At 38.2% G+C, this 19,558-nt stretch overlaps 1 protein-coding gene across 2 annotated transcripts in view; it reads right to left on the bottom strand.

The window, feature by feature from the left end:
• Nucleotides 1–19,558, bottom strand: part of Knl1 (kinetochore scaffold 1) — a 51,148-nt gene that overhangs the window by 12,952 nt on the left and 18,638 nt on the right. For both annotated transcript variants that reach the window (XM_029537052.1, XM_021193053.2), the window contains 7 exons: nt 15,403–15,541; nt 14,758–14,825; nt 12,216–12,314; nt 9,401–9,516; nt 4,992–5,082; nt 4,068–4,184; nt 2,629–2,716 (listed from right to left, as the gene is read on the bottom strand). In XM_029537052.1, coding sequence (XP_029392912.1) covers nt 2,629–2,716; nt 4,068–4,184; nt 4,992–5,082; nt 9,401–9,516; nt 12,216–12,314; nt 14,758–14,825; nt 15,403–15,541 — 718 coding nt within the window. The remainder of the gene's footprint in view (nt 1–2,628; nt 2,717–4,067; nt 4,185–4,991; nt 5,083–9,400; nt 9,517–12,215; nt 12,315–14,757; nt 14,826–15,402; nt 15,542–19,558) is intronic.

The following is a 19,558-nucleotide window of genomic DNA, read 5'->3' as shown; positions in this document are numbered from 1 at the left end:
TTCCATAAGGAGCTGGGCATGGAAGAGTACTGCAGAGGTAGAAGAAGAAGCATCAGGTCTTTAAGGACACTCTCAACCATTTTAGAGGTCAGTATATCCTACATGATAGGATGTAGGAGGAAAAAAAAATTCCACAAGGGCACAAATCATGTGTGGTTTGGGCTACTAGTGTGTACTTATTTCTGAGTACTGTCACATAAAAGGTACAAACTAAACAAATTTGAAAAATGAGTAATGAGAAAAGAAAAGGGTAGCCATTTAGTGCCACCTAAAGAGGGGAGGGAAGCACAGCTGTTGTGTTTTTCTTCTGTGGGGTTTTTATTTTTTTATTTTTTCAGTCCTGAGAAGATCAAATCCAGGGACTTGAAAATACTCTGCCAACGAACTCCATCCCCAGCCTTGTTATTTATATTTGCTTTTTACATGGGGTGTAGAAGGTTTCTAAACAAATTTATTATTTGTAAATGGGTGTTTTGTCTATGTACCACATGCATGCTTAGTGGAAAAGGGCATTAGGGCCCTGGGAATGCAGCTACAACCACTATGTGGGTGCTGGGAATAGAACTTGAGGTCCTCTGGAAGAGCAGACAGTGCTCACAAACTGTTGTGTCACCTCTCTTGCCCTGCTCTCCCCCTTTCTGAAGGATTTCAGACTATTCAGGTTAGCCTAGAACTCAACAATGTAACCCAAACCAGTCTTGAGATCAAGGCAAACTTCTTGCCTTGGCCTTCCAAATGTTGGGACTGCAGGTGTTGAGCCACCCATACCCAATGACTTTTTTTTTTAGAGTCTTGAATACCTCAGGATGACCTTGAACTTAGTTATATTGCTGAAAATGACTTGGAACTTGAGGCAGGATGGTCCTCCTACCTCAATCTTCAGAGCTGTGGTCATAGGCATGTACATTCATACCTGACTTCATATGATGCTATTGGGGATGAAATCCCAGGGTTTTGTGCATGCTAAGCAAACATTTAAGAAACTAAACCACAACCCTACGTACACATTAAAGATGACATTAAGGTAAGTAAATTAAATGGAAATGGATATGAGAAAGGGAGGAGTTGGTAATATAAGATTACTGAGAAGACATAATAGAAATCATTCATTTATTTGATTTTTAAAAAAGAGATAGTATATAAGGCGGGGTAGCCTAGTGCTCACTGTGTAGTTCAGGCTGGCCTCATTAGCAAATCTTCTGCCACAGCCTACAGAGTACTGGTATTACAGGATATGCACTACCACACCTGGCAAAATCAGTTTAGTTGGGAAGATTGGTGTTAGGGGAAAGAAAAGAAGGAAGAAAGAATGAATAAACAGATAAAAGGTCTGGTTTCTTTGTTTTTAGGAAGTTTGGAAGGTCTAAAGGCTTCTATTTCCTTTATTATGAAGTAGACAGTAAAGTAATGAGGTAAGTTATTTTAAAACTATAATATTCATATATTCATTTTCAATTCAATGCAGGATGCATATATTACATACTTTTTCTATGCAATTCACAATGCTAAGGATGTTTAAAAAAACATGCTTGCCAAGCATGGTGGCGCACACCTTTAATCCTAGCACTCGGGAGGTAGAGGCAGGCGAATCTCTGAGTATGAGGCCAGCCTAAGTTTGCATGTGCCTGTGTGTATGAGTATGTGCCTGAGGATGCCAGGCAAGGGTGTTGGATCTCCTGGATCTAGAGTTATAGGCAGTCATGAACCACCTGGCCTGGGTACTGATGGGTTAGTTTGAGTAAGAGAGGCCCACACAGGAGCTAAAAGGAAAGCCCAGAAATAACAGAATTAGAGTTAGGTGTTGTAATGCCTCAGAGGGTAAATGAAATAAATGGTTTAGGAAGAAAAGAATAATCAGCAGTGTCAAAAAAAGGAAACAGACGAACCAGGGAACATGAAAGTAAAATAAAAATCTCATAAATAAATAACATTAAAATTACACAAACAAACAAACAAGTGTGATTAAAAAACAAAACACAAAATCCCAGAATACTGGGCATGGAGGCACACACTCGTAACAGCAGCACTTGGGAGGCAAGGCAGAAGGATCACAAGTTCAAGAGTAGCTCAGGCAAACTCTAGGCCACCCTGGGCTCTACAGACTTTGTCCCCAAATAAGCAACGCCATACAAGATTATGGGATAGGTTATGCAGAGCTTTGCAAAAGAACTTAATTTTTTGGACATCTCTTCTTTACTGTTATGGATGATTATAGCGAACCAGGTTTTATTATCATTTTTTATTACATTTATTTATTTATTTTGGAAGGTGGGATATGCACCACAGCATGCCTATGAAGATCAGAGGAAAACACATGGGAATCAATTCTTTTCTTCCACCAAGTAGGCCCCAGGAATCAAACTCAGTTCATCAGGTTTGGTGGCAGCACCTTTATGCACTGAACCAACTCATTAGCCCAAAAAAGGGTTTTATTTTGCTCCAATTTAAGTACTCAAACTGCTAAAACAGCATAGTAAGACCAAACTTTCTAACTTATAGAAGCCTTTATAGAAAATTATCCTTTCAGTTTGTGTAGTTGGAGGAGTTAAGCCAAAGGCCTTCTGCATGCTAGGCAGGTGTTTTCTCACTGTGCTCTATCGTCAGCCCTAGAGGAAAGCAAGAGTTTACCTGTTTCCACTTCAGTGAGACAGTGCTCAATCTTCTTGAGGATAGTGTCCATCTCATTTATTTTTATCTGAAGTTTCTTCTTCTCATTCTAAACACAAAATATTATAGATTGTAAACCTTAAACTCCAAACAATCCTTTAATAGTTTTAATTACTGTCGTGATTATAAATGGGTAAATTTTGTTTCCCTTTTTTATTTGGCATTACCAGTGACTGAACATGCTAGTCATATGATCTACTACTGCCCTTTATTCCTATCCTTTGTTTGTTTTTCTTCACTTTTTATTTAAAGTCAGGGTTTTACAATTCCATTGCCTAGGCTGATGCTGAACTTGTGATATTCCTGCCTTGGACTTTCAAGTAGCTAGGATTATAGGTCTGTGCCACCAAACTGGCATGAACAGGCAAATTTTGAAGTCAAGACTTTTAGTCTGGACTTAATTTGTTTTTTAATGTAAAAAGACAAATGAAGTTATTTTGTATTTCTCTTTATTATAGCATTTCTTTTCTATTCATGTTTCATGAACTATATGGATATTGATATTTATTACTTTAAAAAGGGTTAATGTTTTTTTTCTGTGATCAGATGGACACAGGCCAAACAGAACTATAGTGTGTGTTTTAGTTTGTTTGTTTGTATTGCTGTTATTATTGAGACAGATTCTTGATATGTGATTCAGAACTTCAATACTCCTGCCTCAGTTTCCTGTAGGTATGTGCAACAGGCACAACTAATTTTTTTTTTTTTTGGTTTTTCGAGACAGGGTTTCTCTGTGTAGTCCTGGCTATCCTGGAACTCACTTTGTAGACCAGGCTGGCCTCGAACTCAGAAATCCACCTGCCTCTGCCTCCCAAGTGCTGGGATTAAAGGCGTGCACCACCACCGCCTGGCTGGCACAACTATTTTTGAATCTTTCTTTCTATAAAAGATGACACTGTATACAACCCTTCATGTACTTGTTTGCTGGTACTTACTAAGCAGCACTGGACTACTGTGCTTGTTCTTGTGTACATCCATAAATGCTCGTGTTCACTGGCACTAGCATCCCACTTCTGTCTCTCAAATGGGAGACTGAACAAATGTTCTACCACTGAGCTACAATCTCACCCTATGTATAAAGCCTTTTTAAAAGAAAAAGGATAAACACTTGCAACTGAATATGGATATAAAGAAGATAATACTGCCTTCTGCATGAATAGGGACACAGAATCACAAATATTTTATTTCAATATGGAAAATGGATGACAATATATGAGACATAGGCCATATTAGTAACTATAGTTCATTTAACTCCCAATGCCAAAAATTGAAACTTTTGGTTTCTAGAACCTCACTTTTTATAAACAAACTTTTATCTAAGCTTCATTTACATATCTCCTAAAAAGTATTTCATATTTTATATCTACTATAAATTACTATTTATCAATCATCTCAAATACCTCAGCTGAATGCACCAATTTGTTATACAGAGCCACTTTTCCTTGGTGAGTGAAGACTTTTGTAATCTTGGTATAGCGTGACTTTATTTTGTTAAGGTAAATTCCATAGTTCTTCAGCTGTATGAGAGTTAAAGAGTACATGTTACTAAAGAACAAATCAAGACAGGGAAAGGTCTGGGAAGGCAAGTTCAATTGCCTAAGCTGGGATTTGACTAATCTAGATTCTGATTCCTAAGGAAAGAATTTTTCATTGGCAGCTGGAAGTCACTGTACGGAGCAGGCTGCTTGTAAATGTGTGCTCTTCCAGCTTCTGCCTCTAACGTGTTGTGATCACAGGATATGCCACCACATTTAGGCTCTGCATATCTATTTAAGAATATAATCAAAAACTTCAGTTTTGATTCTTTCACTTATTTTATAAACTAGAAAATGATTGACTCTCAATTAAGAAAACATGATTATATATTAGGGTACATGTAAAATAGCTAGTCAATTAAAGGAAATCTTCATTTAAATCTAAGGAAAATGCAAAAAAAAAAAAAAAAAAAACCTGGGAACATCATATATATTTTTTACAGGTTAAATTAGATATCACACATTAGTAAGGTTATATTTAACAATTACTTGGTAATAATTAGATAAGACCACAGCAACACATTAGATCTAAGACTAAATTTAAAAACTCCATAGTATCAAGTAGCAGTTCTTTTTTGTTTGTTTGTTTTTGACACAGGGTTTCCTTGTGTAGTCCGGCTGTACTGGACTAACTCTGTAGCCCAGGCTGGCCTTCAAATCAGAGATCTCTTGCCTCTGCCTTCCAAGTGCTAGAATTAAAGGTTGGGTATAACACCACAGCAGGCTAAGCAACAGTTCCAAATGTATCAAAATGTGTCAATTCTTATTCAGAAAATGGCGTAAAAATACCTCTTCATCAGAGTAGTCTTTCACTTTTCCCCACAAGTTCCTATTTACATCGGTCAATAGTTTATTTTGGTTCAATGCAGATATCTTTAATCTAAAATAAACAATGTTAATACAGGATTTAGAATTCTGCTTAAATAAACAACCTTAAACATACAGCCAAATAAATTATTTCTAGTTTTTTTTTTTTCCTACACAGGAGTAATTCACTCAGAGCATGATTATTCAACATTTAAAGAACAAAAGTTAAGAATATGGTTGGGCGGCCGGGCAGTGATGGCGCACGCCTTGAGTCTTAGGATAGATCTAGGCTGAGTCCCTGAGATTCTCATCCTCTGTGGGCATGGTAGATTAGGCCAGGAGTCCCAAACTCTAGTCCTCCCACCCTGGGAGTCTCAAACTTCCACCAATGACTTACTCCCACAGCCCATCATGGTATCCCTCTGCTTGCTCTATCTTCCCAATATGTTTTGGGATTCATCACTTCCTTGCATGACCACTAACAGCTTAGGCTCTAAACTCCAGAGGTCAGAATTCCAGCAAGTGCAGCAGCCTTTGGAGACTGTTCAGGCTCACTTTAGCCCACCACCAATCTTCATTCAGGCAGCAGTTAACCTAGACCCTCTAGAGACCTTGCCAGCTAACATTACCCCTTACTCCCGAGGGTCTCCTCTCCATGACTTGAGCCAATCATTCAAACTTCCTACCCTTGAAGGCTCCCACCCATATCTGGATGCCGACTGTAGTACTCTATACGTCTGCTCCTTGGGGTTGTTTGGTTTTGTTTGTTTTTCCTTCCTCCTCAGTTCAGGCATTTGGCTTTTCCAGAAATGACTGCCCCTAGTTCTCCATAGCCTACACTACATACATCAAGGCTAATGTACCTCCCTTACAAAAATCTGAGTCCCTCCAGGATGGCAACTTCCTACCATGACCTGTACACTGCCTATATTAGTTATTGCTTTATGCAAAGCAGATACTGTTCATATAGAATTGTATAAGACGGCTGCATTTGCAATCAAGGGATGGTATACACCTGTATTCCTAACACTTCAGAGACTGGGGCAGGAGGATTGCCTAGAATAAGTAGCCTAGACTTCAGTCTCTTTTGAGGCACTGTCTCAAAAAAACAAAAAAGAACTTATACATAAGTATTAATTTTAGTGGTTAAGAGCTTGCTATTTGGAGGACCTGAGTTCAGTTCCCAGCGCCCACACTGGGTGGCTCAGAATTGCTATTAACTCCAGCTCTAGAAACTCCAATACCTGGCTTCTTTGGGGCATCTGTTCTCTCTCTCTCTCTCTCTCTCTCTCTCTCTCTCTCTCTCTCTCTCTCACACACACACACACACACACACACACACACACCACATACACACACTTTAAAATAATAAAAATAAAATTTTAAAGTAAAAAAAAATAAAAAAGGAGTGGTACAAATCAAAAACTTTCTAAAAAGGATTCCTACACTCTATTTGCTTACTGTAAGTGAAAGCATTGCTTTCAAGTTTAAGATGTCATTGTATAATTGATGTGAGGTTGTTGTTAGTTTTTAAAGTAAAAGTTCTCAATTTAGCTCAAAGTTTATCTAACTTGTACAAGATAGCATTTATAAAACACAGCAAAGTTAACATGATATGGTGGTACACACCATGCATATTAAAGCTGCTGTGAATTCTTAGTATGAGCTATGAAACATGAGCTCTGGCCTGGCCTGGCAATGAGACATTGTTCAAAAAAGAAAACTGTCATCATTTCAATATTTACTAATAAATAGGGGAAGTAAATCTCTAACACACAGAAGATACCTGTGATACTGAGAATTAGGGTAGACCCTTATGCGAATTCATGCAAGTGCTCCACTGAACTATATATATCCTCAACACAAGATTAGAAAATATATCAAACAACAAAACAAATCTAAACAAGCTGCTACTTTGTAAGGCTAGATTTCATATTTTTGAAAGCTTTATTTATTTATGTGTGTTGTGTGTACTTTAAGGAGTTTATGTACACTATGTTCATGAAGGAAACCAAAGAGTCAAGAAGAGGGCATCGATCTCCTGAACTGGAGTTATAGGCAGTAGGGAGCTTCTTATACTCACTGAGCGACTGTCCAGGCACCTGCATTGCACTTTTTAAAACAATATTAAGAATCTTATCTGTCTTATTCAGTGATGAACCCTAGTAGTTAATATAGATTCTGGTAAACAGAGGTGCTAAATAAATATGTTGAATGAACAAAGTAGAATCAGACAATTGGTGTACCATAAGTTGTTTGTTTGTTCCTTCTTTTCCCCTTGTTTGTGTGAGTACACAATGTGTATATGTGCACATTAGTGTGTGTCTATGGGCATGTGTGTGGAGGTCAGAGGACAATCTTGATATCACCTGTTTAAGGCCAGAATCCCTTTTTTGTTTTTCTAATGCTGTGTATAGCAGGTTACATGACCCTTGAGCAGCAAGGGTCTCTTGTCTCTGCCTCCCATCTTTCCGTAGGAGCTCTGAGATTGAAGATGCTTGTGCTAGCATCTTTTACACTGGTACTAGAGGTTGGACCTCGGGTCCTTTTAACCATACAATGGAGGTCCTCATTGCATTTCTTTATTCTTCTGGAGGTAGGGTCTGATTACACAGACCAAGCTGACCTGGAATATAGTTATCACAGGATGGCTATGAATTCACCATCTTTTTTCCTTAGTATGAAGATTATGGGTGTATGCCCCATATCCAGATGAAATACTTAACAGTTTTATTTTAAATTTTAAATTTAAAACTACCTAAGTAAGGCTGGAGAGATGGCCCAGTGGTTAAGAACACTGACAGTTCTTCCAGAGGACCAGTTCCACATCCATAGCTCCATCCACATGGCACCTCACCATGTAATTCCAATTTCAGGTGATTTCAAGCCCTTTCTGGCCTCCACAGGCACTAGGTACACATGCATACAAAACACCCAAACACATAAAATAAATAACTTCAAAACTATGATTTGTACAGCTAAGGATAAAGCTCAGTGGTAGAGTAATTAAATGCCTAGCACTCTCAAAGCCCTTAAGTCAATCCCCAGTATCACATACACACACACAAAGAAAAAAAAAAAAAAAAACCAAAAAACCCCAGCACTTAAAAATTATTTTTGTTAGATTGGGTCAAAAGTAACTGGAAAGTAGATAGTATGACATAGACATTATTTTGAATTCTAATCTACCTTAGGAAAAGTAGTTTTATAAATACTGTAAAGATCTAAGCATTGAGCTATATTCTAAGTAAAACTATACTTTATGTATATAAATTAAGGGAAAATATAGCAAAAATTAGAAACACCAAAATAACTTTGATTTTGAATTCTATACAATTGTTATTATTACTATATTTTGAGACAAGATCTCACTTTGCAACCCTGGGTGGCCTTAAATTCAGAGATGAAAAGGCCTATGGCATTATATCAAGTAATAGATACAATAATTTTTCCCAGAAAAGATATGTAGACCAGAATGGCCTGGCTTTTTTGTTTCTTAGGCTTATTTATTTATTCATATGAATACATGTGCATATCTTTGGGCTTGGAGGCCAAATAGACATGATGTGCATATTGGAATCAGAGCTCTTATCCTTATGACTTTGAAGCAAGTGCTCTTAACCAGGGAAACATAGCCAGGGATACAGAGAGAAATCCTGTCTAATTGGTTGTGGGTCGGGGGGGGCATATTATATCCTTTGAAGATGTTCTGTTTCAACTAATTTATATCATAACATAATAATTTCAGTTTATCTTTTTATTCATCATGATATAAAACATTTTGTGTAAATAGTGGCTATTCCTCATGGTATCCATTGAATAGATATCATTTTTTTACTTTATTTTATTTTACTTTATTTTATTTTTTTCAAGACAGGGTCTCTCTGTGTAGCCCTGGCTGTCCTGGAACTCACTCTGTAGACCAGGCTGGCCTTGAACTCAGAAATCTGCCTGCCTCTGCCTCCCAAGGGCTGGGTCATTATTACTACTTTATGAAGTGGAAAAGAAAAGTAAATGACTTATACAAGGCTATACAGTATTGTAGACAGAACTGTTTTTGTTTTTTAAAGATTTACTTATTTTATGTACATGGGTACAATGTCACTCTCTTCAGATACTCCAGAAGAGGGCATTGGGATCCCAATTACAGATGGTTGTGAGCCACCATGTGGTTTCTGGGAACTGAACTCAGGACCTCTGAAAGAGCAGTCAGTGCTCTTAACCACTAAGCCATCTCTCTAGGTCCCCAAATTAACTTTCTATTCATAATACTGCCTGTTAATTCCATTCTTTTTTCCCATACTGCTGTTGTTCTAATTAAAATACTACACAGATCACTTGTTTATTATAACCCTCAAAAAACAATCACACGGGAAATAAAACTTTCTTACTCATCAATCTTTTGTCGAAGAAGCTTACAATCTTCTTTATAAATCTCTATCCTGGGTCCATAAACATATTGTCTCAACATCAGATCTTCTGTGGTAGGTAATGTATTTATAGTAAACTTAAAAAAAAAAAAACAAAAAAGTAATCAATCAATCAATCAATCAATCAATCAGAATTGATACATTTTTCTTTTAAAATCTAAGATAGAACCTTACTATGTAGTTTAGGCTGGCCTGGAACTTAGGATCCTCTTGTCTTATCCTCTTGCCATGCTTGTGACACCATGTCTGGGAGAACCAGATGTTGATTTTTGTTCACATTTATTGATAATTTACTGGGTTTTTTGTTGTTGTTTCTTTTCTAATTTCTTTTGGTTTTTCAAGACAGGGTTTTTCTGTATAGCCCTGGCTGTCCTGGAACTTACTTTGTAGACCAGGCTGGCTTCGAACTCAGAAATCTGCCTGCCTCTGCCTCCCAAGTGCTGGGATTAAAGGCGTGCACCACCACGCCCAGCCTAAACAAGGTCTTAAATTTCATTACTTATTAAAAAAAAAAAAAAATCAAATAATTCTTCATCCATTACTTACAAGTAGCATAGCACATAATATGTTTTTTGGGTTTTTTTTTTTTTTTTTTTTTTTTTTTGGTTTTTCGAGACAGGGTTTTTCTGTGTAGCCCTGGCTGTCCTGGTTAATATGTTATTTCAACACTCTAAACTTTGGACTTACCTATTAAATTGCTGGAAGATATATAAGCATGAGGACTACTGTGTTTAATCCCCAGGACCTGGGTGTGTATATTTTGTTTGCATGTATTTATGTACATCATTCATGCCTGGTGCCCTAGATAGTCAGAGGAGGCTGTCAAATCTCCTGGGAATGGAGCTATACAGTTGTGAACAGCCACCTGGGTATTGGGACTCAAACATAAATCATCTGCGACAACAGAGACTGCTTTTAACCACTGTGCCATCTCCTTGGACCCCTCTAGCTATTTATTTTCAGACAAGGTCTCACAGACACTTGGTGGCCCTTGAAATATACATGTAGTCAAGAATGACTTGAATTTGTGATCCTCCTGGTTGTATCTATTAGGAACTGGGATTATAGATGTGGGCCACCACATTCAGCATACTGCAGATATTATTTTTTTTATATTATATTCATTTATTATGTATGTGACATGCAAGTCACAGCATGAATGTGGAAGTCAGTTTTCTTTCACTATGTGGGTCCTGCAGAATCAAACTTACGCAGTCAGCTTAGTGCAAGGCACCTTTACCCAATATGTCATCTCACTGGCTCAATTATCACGTTCTTGTTTTTTTGAGAAATAGTTTCACTGTGAAGCCCTGGCTGGCCTTAAACTCACAGAGATCTGCACTTCTCTGCCTCTAAGTCTTGAGGTTGAATATGCCTGGCTACCGTCCTCCAGTTCTTAAAAAATATTTTTAAAGGCATAAAAATCAAAACTATATGTACTGACTCAAAATGAAATGGCAATAGGAAAATGTAGATTGTGTTTTCTAAACATTGTTTGATACTAAATGAAATCAAGGTTCTTTGTAAAAGAACAAGAAAAGCAAGTTATGAAAATATTACGTGGCATCTCCATTCAATATAAGGCACATCTCTTTTTTGTTTGCTTGTCAGTTAAGAACACTTGTTGCTCCTGTACAGGACAGAGATTTGGTCCAAGTACCACATGGTAGCTTACAACAATCTGCGGACTGCAGTACCAGGGGATCTAATGACCTCTTCTGTCCTCCTTAGGCATTACACAAATGTGATCCACAGAACATGCATGCATATAAAACATCAATAAACATAAGAGAAAAATAAATTTAAAAAAAGTAAAGCATACAATTATGTGTCTAGTAAAATAGCAGAAGTACCAGTAGATAAAAGACTCATGCACTGTGGAAAATATTGGATAGTTATTATTGTATTCAGTTGGTAAATTAATTTGTTGCATCTTGAATCAGACATTATGTGTACAAGTCATTTTTGCTCATTTTGATTAAATGTACAACTTATATATAAACAATACTTGGGTATTTCAGGCCAAGGAGGTCTTTGACCTAATTATACTTTATGGGTTACAGTATTTTAGCTTGAACTTCTCCAAAAACATTCAAGGATCAAGGATAACTATAAAAGCACCCTCTACTAGTGCAGCCAGCTGAGCTTCTACAACACACAGAAATATAAGGGAGCTACAAACATTGTCTATGAAGGCTAGCAACATCTCCAATCCCACCAAAAATATGTTTCCCACTTCTACTCTACAGAGACTCACAGACATCCAAATCTTGGGACAGATGATGTCCATAGCTATAAACCTCATTTCCCATGATCTACATATACCCATTTCTTTTGATATCTAAGATTTTTTTCAAGTCTCTTTCTTCTTGAGCATGACTTGGATCTATTGACATCAAGATATTGTTAGTTATACCACTGATAGAGAAAAAACACTCACAGATGTCAAACTGGGAGAGCTGCAAGCTGGATCTGAGATCTTGCCTCAAAAGGCATCACTGGAATGTTTTAGAGAGATCACAGCTGGTATTACAAGTACATCAGTGTGAGGAAAGGGGACATCACCAGAGCATACAAATTTGGGATGTTAGACTTGGCAGCCTCAAGGCTTCACTCATAGCAGGCAGGCCTCTACCAACTGAGCTACATCCCAAGTTCATGATTTTATCTTTTAATAAATGCTTGCTTTGGTACAACTTAACTAACAACAATGACAATAAAAAAAGAATGATATATTTTAGCTAAGATGAATAGTTTGCCAAGAAACTGCACTTACTTTGGCTGGGAGATTGCTCTGCCTAGGTTTCTGTATTAAGATGTGGACCTGAAGAAGTATGAAGAACTCCTTTATTGTAATTTGTCCATGCTTGAGTTTCTAGAATTAAAAAAAGAACTTTATATGAACACTCAAAGTGAATTCACTTTGACTCTAACAACATCATTTATTTCTAAACAGCTTTATCTACTAAGTTTGGAAATAGCCAAACATCTTTCAGAAGTCCTGAGTTCAATTCCCAGCAACCACAGGTGGCTCTCAGGCATCTATAATGGGATCTTAAGCCCTCTTCTGGCATGCAGGTATTTACGCAGATAGAACACTCATATACATAAAAAAAAAAAGTAAATCTTTAAAAAAAACAAAAGATAATCCTGTTGTTCAAATTTGCTATGCAGCCCAGTACAGCCCAGAATTCACAGTCTTAGTCTCTCTACTGCTGGACTGAGAGTGCCAACCACCAAACCCAGTCTAACAAATTTTTAAGGCTATTTAAAATAATTTTTCTTTTTATTATTTTATTTATTTATTTATTTATTTATTTATTTTGGTTTCTCGAGACAGGGTTTTTCTGTATGGCCCTGGCTGTCCTGGAACTCACTTTGTAGACCAGGCTGGCCTCGAACTCAGAAATCTGCCTGCTTCTGCCTCTCAAGTGCTGGGATTAAAGGCGTGCGCCACCACGCCAGGCCTGCTTTTTTTTTAAAAAAGATTTATTTATTTATTAATTTTATGCATATGAATACACACTGTAGTTATACAGATGGTTGTGAGCCTTCATGTGGTTGTTGGGAATTGAATTTTTAGGACCTCTGCTAGCTCCAGTCAATGACGCTCCAGCAAGCTCAGGCCCAAAGATTTATTTATTATTATAAATAGGTACACTGTAGCCATCTTCAGATGCACCAGAAGATGTGGCTCACAATCTCATTATGGGTGGTTGTGAGCCACCATGTGGTTGCTGGGATTTGAATTCAGGACCTTAGGAAGAGCAGTCAGTGCTCTTAGTCGTTGAGCCATCTCACCAGCCCACATTAATGAGCTCAACTTGGTAAGCTATTGCCATGAGATGCTATGGGTCACTTGGAGGTTCTGTACTGTACCTCCAGCCTAGCAGCTTCATCACATACTGAGCTGGTGGCAGTGCTATACTTTACAAAGCTTAATGAACCATGCATGAGATGGCTGTATAAACCCCCTATTTTGTGGTATTCAGTTATTACAAGAGAGAACAGACTAAGATAATACTTGATATAACTTCTATGTTGAATCCGTAGCAAAGAAAACAAGCCTTCTATATATATGAAATACTTTATAATTTTAAAAATTCTAAGGTTGGAGATATAACCCAGTTGTAAATTATTTACCTAGCATTCATGAAGCTCTGGGGTGGATTCCCAGTACCACATAAAATTTGGCATGTGGCCCATGTATATAATCCTAACACTCTGGAGGTAGAGGCAGGAGGATCAAAAGTGTGAGGTTACTTTCAGATATATATTAAGTTTGAGCCCAGCTATGACATATGGGAGAACAAAACAAAACAAAAACTAAGCCAGGTATGGTGGCACACATCTGTAATTCTAATCTTTGGTAGTGGAAGCAAGAAGATCAGGAAGTTCAAGCCCAGTATTGGCTACACAGAGTTTAAGGCTAGTCTCAGTGCCTTAAGCTCTTGGATCAAAAAACAAAGGCCTAGCAAGATGGCTCAGCTGTTAAGAAAGAGTACTGGCTGTTCTGAGTTCAATTCCCAGCAAGTATTACATGGTGGCTCAGAGGTCCTGAGTTCAATTCCCAGCAAGTATTACATGGTGGCTCACAACCATGTGTATTAGGATCCAATGCCTTCTTCTGGTGTCTAAAGAGAGTGACAGTGTACTCATAGATAAAAATAAGTAAGTAAATAAATAAATAGAAAAAAAGCAACAAAACACACTTAAAATAGTGTATTAAAAATGAGAAATAAAGCTGAGTGGTGGTGGTACATGACTTTGATATCAGCTTTCCAAGAGGCAGAGAGAGGTAGGTCGATCTCTGAGTTCCAGGACAGTCAGGGCTACACAGAGAAATTCTAAGAAGAAAAAAATAAAAATAAATTTAAAAATAAATAAAAAACAAAAAAACAAAACAAAACAGCAAGACAAAGCCATTGTGGTGGTACACATGGCTTTAGTCCCAGGACTTCGGAGGCAGATAAAGACAGAGCTCAGGGAGTCTGAGGTCAGCCTAATTTACATAGTGAGTTCCAAACTAGCCAGAGCCACAAAGGAAGATGCTGTTTTAACACAAAGAAACAAGCAAAATAAAAAGCTCAGTGAGAAATCGCGGCCCACAGGATGGCTCAGCAGGCAAGGGCGCTCAACACCAAGCCTGACAACCTGAGTTCAATCCCTGAGACCCACATGCTGGAAAGAGAGATTAATTTCTACAAGTTGTCCTCAGACTGTCACACATGTAGTATGGCATACATGCACTCAAACACATACACACAAAATAAGAAATAAATGTAAAAATAATTAAAACGAGAACTACATTAACATACCTCCTTCAAACTCTCTTCAGACATAGTGTCACCAAGAAACTGTGACTCCATTTGGCTATTAGGCTGTGCTAGAAACAAAGCAAAATTTATGTAAATGATAAGCAAGTCAAAGCTAAACTCTCAGGCTTGAAATGGTGGTGCACACCTTTAGTGCCAACACTGAATAAGCAGAAGCAGGCAGATCTCTGAGTTTAAGGCCAATCTGGTCTACATCACAGTTCTAGGATGCCAAAACTACACATAGTGAGACCTTGTACCAAAAACAAATGAACAAATACTAAAATGTAAAGTTAATTTTGATTATCTTTCAGATTTATGTGCTGTTCATGATCCTGATGCATCCCATGTATTAGGATGTTTCTGGGAAGCTTTTCATTTAGTAAAACAAAATATCTGAAATATAGCTTTAAGGTTCCATTCAATGTTTCCCTACTAATTATAAGCTTTTGGAGGAAATCAACTATTTCTCTGTAATATAACATGTCATTTCACTACAAATTTTTAAAAAATCAAAAGTGAAATTATCTATCAACTCTTCAACACTGAAAGGATTTATATAACATCCAAATATTTCCTAAATTGAAATATACTCATTAATCATAGATTCAAATAACTGTTATTATTTAGCCTTCATAAGTATCTTACTGCTGGCATCCAGAGAGAGTCCATCAGACTTGATTGAATCCAGAGAGCTGCTGCAACTAGACGGTGTCCTGCTCAGGCTTTTCAGCAATACACTGTTGACATTTTTATTGATATCCTCTTCAGTATGATTATCAAAAATCTGAAACTACCAAAGAAACATCAGCATAAGAGCCAGTTAAAAGTAAAGACACTTGCTATGTAAGCTTAGTGGCCCAAGTTCCATTCCCAGAAAACCCATATGAAGGGAAAAGAAGACAATTGACTCCATAAAGTTAAGAGATCAACTTTGTTCCATGACATCCACATACATACTGTAGCATGTTCCTCCTTCCATATCACATATGCACAAAAGTGTCCTCATGTACACAGTACATAATTTAAAAACATCAGCATAAAGTGATAAGCTTGGAACTTAGTAACTAAATTTTGAACACCAGTAAAAACTTTTTTGCTTGTCTTCTAAGACGAGGTTTCTTTCTGTCCTAGAACAGGCTGGCCTTGAGATCCACCTGCCTCTGACTCCCGAGTACTGGGATTAAAGGCACACTATACCACCACCCAGCCAAAAATAGTTTCTAACAAAATTTACCTGCATAATTCATATGCAATAACTTATGAAAGAAGTAGAATATCACTGGGCAGTGGTGGCACATGCCCTTGGGACCACTTGAGAGGCAGAGGCAGGTGGATCTGAGTTTGAGGCCAGCCTGGTCTACAAAGCAAGAAAGTTCCATGATAGTCAGGGTTACACAGAAAAACCCTGTCTCAAAAAACAAAACAAAGAAAGAAGAGAGAGAGAGAGGAGAGGAGAGGAGAGAGGAGGAGGAGGAGGAGGAGGAGGAGGAGGAGGAGGAGGAGGAGGAGAAAATGTTTAGTCACATTTTAAAATGTACTAAGAGGACAGAGCTGCGGAGGCAATGCTAATGATAAAATCCGGCCATACACTTACTCCTGGCATCTGCAGCCCATTTAGACCTCTCATCTATAAGACAAACTTGAAACAGACTCTTGCCTGCCGTGCACAAAGAGCTGTATCACCTATCACAGAACTTGTCTGGATGAGCTCCTGCTAGGTCCAATGAGAGCCACTCGAAGACAAAGACATTAAAGAGAAATTTGACATAGTCTCTGGATGACTGGTAGACCATGACACCATGGTTCCAAAAGCTTTGTGGCTACATAAAAATAAAAACGTATGAGCCAAATAGAGCATGGTAGTTTGAGATTATAATGCCAGAATTTGGGAGGTTGAGATTGAAGGATTACAGCAAGTTCAAGGCTATCCTGTGCTATACACTGAGACCCTCTCTCTAAAAAACCAAAACACTCGAGCTGGAGATGGCTCGGCTGCTATCTCAGGAGTTTCATTCCCAGCACTCACATGGTGGCTCACAACCAACTGTAACTATAGTCAGGGAATCCAAAGTCCTTGTCCAGTCTCCATGGGCACCATTCACAGACATGATGCACAGACATACATGCAGCCAAAACACTCATACATGGAAAATATTTGTTTGCTTGTTTGTTTGGGTTTTGTTTTGTTTTGACACAGGATCTCACTATGTCATTGTGGCTGTCTTGGAGCTCACTATGTAGACCAGGTTGGCCTTTAACTCAAAAAAAAAATCCACCTGCCTCTGCCTCACAAGTGCCGGAATTAAAGGCATGCACCATTATGTCTAGCATAAAGAAGTCTTAAAAAAGGGTTGGTGAGGGGGCTGGCGAGATAGCTCAGTAGGTAAGAGCACTGACTGCTCTTCCGAAGGTCCTGAGTTCAATTCCCAGCAACCACATGNGAGAGAGAGAGAGAGAGAGAGAGAGAGAGAGAGAGAGAAGTAGAGTATCAGGCAATTTAGGCCTTTAATGGTAGTTAATGTGCTATATAGTATAGTCTCTTAGTTGTACCTCAGTTATAGAAAGATACCGTAAGTCAATTTATGCAATTATTTAGCTGCTAGTCACCAATAGTGGAGCTACCTCAGAAAACTAGGGTCTAAAGAGATGGTCCAATGAGGACTTGAGTTTAGATCCCTAGTGTCCACAGGGGCATGCACCTGTCATCCCAGGAGTGGAGGGCAGAGAAGGGAGGGGAGTGGAGATCAGCTCAATGTCTAGCCAGCCTAGCTGAATTGGTGGTGAGCTCCAGGTTTAGTGGGAGTCCTGGTTTCAGAATAAGGTGGAGAATGATAAGAGGAGACACCTGACATTGACTTCTTGCCTATACACACAGACATACACACTAACAAGCAAATAGACCCATACAAAAATGTATTTCTCACCATACACTAAAGAAATGCAGAGGAGAGAATTTTATTTATTTGGTTTTTCAAGACAGGGTTTCTATGTGTAGCCTTGGCTGTCCTAGAACTAGGTCTGTAGACCAGGCTGGCCTCGAACTGCCTCTGCCTTCCAAAAGTGCTGGGATTAAACTTGTGAGCCGCCACAGAAAGTATCAGTGTTTTACTCTCAGCACTCAGAAGACAGACAGTTCTGACTCTCTGAGTTCAAGGCTACCTTGGTCTAGATAGCAGATTCTAGGTTAGCTAGGGCTTCATTTTGTTGGGGTATACTGTATGAAGGTATATCTCTATATATTCAATTCTTAATTTGGCACCTGCACAGAGCTAAATAATAGCCGGATCTTGGTATTGTTATTTCTATGGCCCATCACTAGTCTCATGTTTTGTAAGTATTTGTTCCTTTCTCACCTGCCTAATGTAATCAAATCAATTATATCTAATTGGCTTTAATAAAGATATGATAGCCGATAGCTGGGCAGATCTTCTGGGCAGAGAGGAACTCTGGGAGAAGAATCAGAGGTGGGAGACTCAGCTAGGGGACACAGAGGTGAAGGGACAGACCAGAGCAGAGAGGTAGATGTAACCACATGGCAGGATGTAGAACCAGAATTAGTAGGTTTAGAGTAGCTGGGAGACTGTTCAGCTAAGGCCTAAGCTTTAAAAGATTAATAACTTTAAAAAATTTTTTTTAAAATCTTAAAAACTGAACTACATCCCTTTGGGGGTTTAGAATGAACCCTTTCACAGAGGTTGCCTGACAACATCAGAAAATACAGGTATTGTGATTCATAGCAGTAGCAAAACTAGAGTTATGAAGTAGCAATGCAAATAATTCTAAGGATGGGGTCAGCACAACATGAGGAACTTCTCTATTAGAGGGTCAAAGCTGGGAGCTGGAGGTATGGCTCAGTGTTTAAGAGTACTTGTTGCTCATTCAGAAGTCCTGAGTTCAATTCCCAACCATCGATAACTGTAATCCCATGGAATCTGATGCCCTCTTTTGTTATGTAAATGTACATGCGGACAAAACACTCATACACAAAATATATAAATACAGGGGTCACAGCATTAAGGAAGGTTAACAACCATTGATTTAGTCAGATATACAATATTCCAACAAAATACTAATTTTCATAAAATCTAGTTGGATTTAAGTGTTACATTACTATTACTAGTTTTTCAAAGCTTTGGTTATTTTCTTATCACCTCACCTCAAAGCAAACTCCAGCAACACAGAAATCATTTTTTATACTTGTTTTTGTTCACACACATATACAACACAACACAACACACACACACACACACACACACACACACACACACACACAAACTTGAATTTCCTGAGTACTGGAATATTAGGCATGTGCTATCATATCTGGCTACTTATGTGGTTGTTTTTCTAAGGACTTATTTTCATTTTTAATTATATACAAGTGTTTATACCTGTATAGAGGTATATGCATGTAAATGCAGGTATCTGAAGAGGACAGGAGAGGATACTGGATCCCCTGGAGTTACAAGCAATTATGAGGCACCTGATGTCGGTGCTGAAAATTGAACTTGAATACTCTACAAATTTGTTCTTAACCACTGAGCCACCTCTCTAACCCTCTTTATGTGGTTCTTAACAGGAGTTTACAAATCCTAGAGCATTTCTAGTTTTCATTTTCCCACATATAAAACTGGAATTAAATGAGAAGTTTTGTTTGGAAAGCCAAATGAGGGTTTTCCTTTTTTGGGGGAAAAAAAAAAAAAAAAGTCTTTCAGAGCTGGTGAGATGGCTCAGTGGTTATGAGCACTAACTGCTCTTCCACAGGTCCTGAGTTCAATTCCCACTACCACATGGTGGCTCATGA

This window comes from Mus pahari, chromosome 3 (assembly GCF_900095145.1).
Source record: "Mus pahari chromosome 3, PAHARI_EIJ_v1.1, whole genome shotgun sequence".
NCBI lineage: Eukaryota > Metazoa > Chordata > Mammalia > Rodentia > Muridae > Mus > Mus pahari.
Note: the sequence above shows the minus strand (reverse complement) of the source record. Positions and strands in the feature narration are given on the sequence as shown.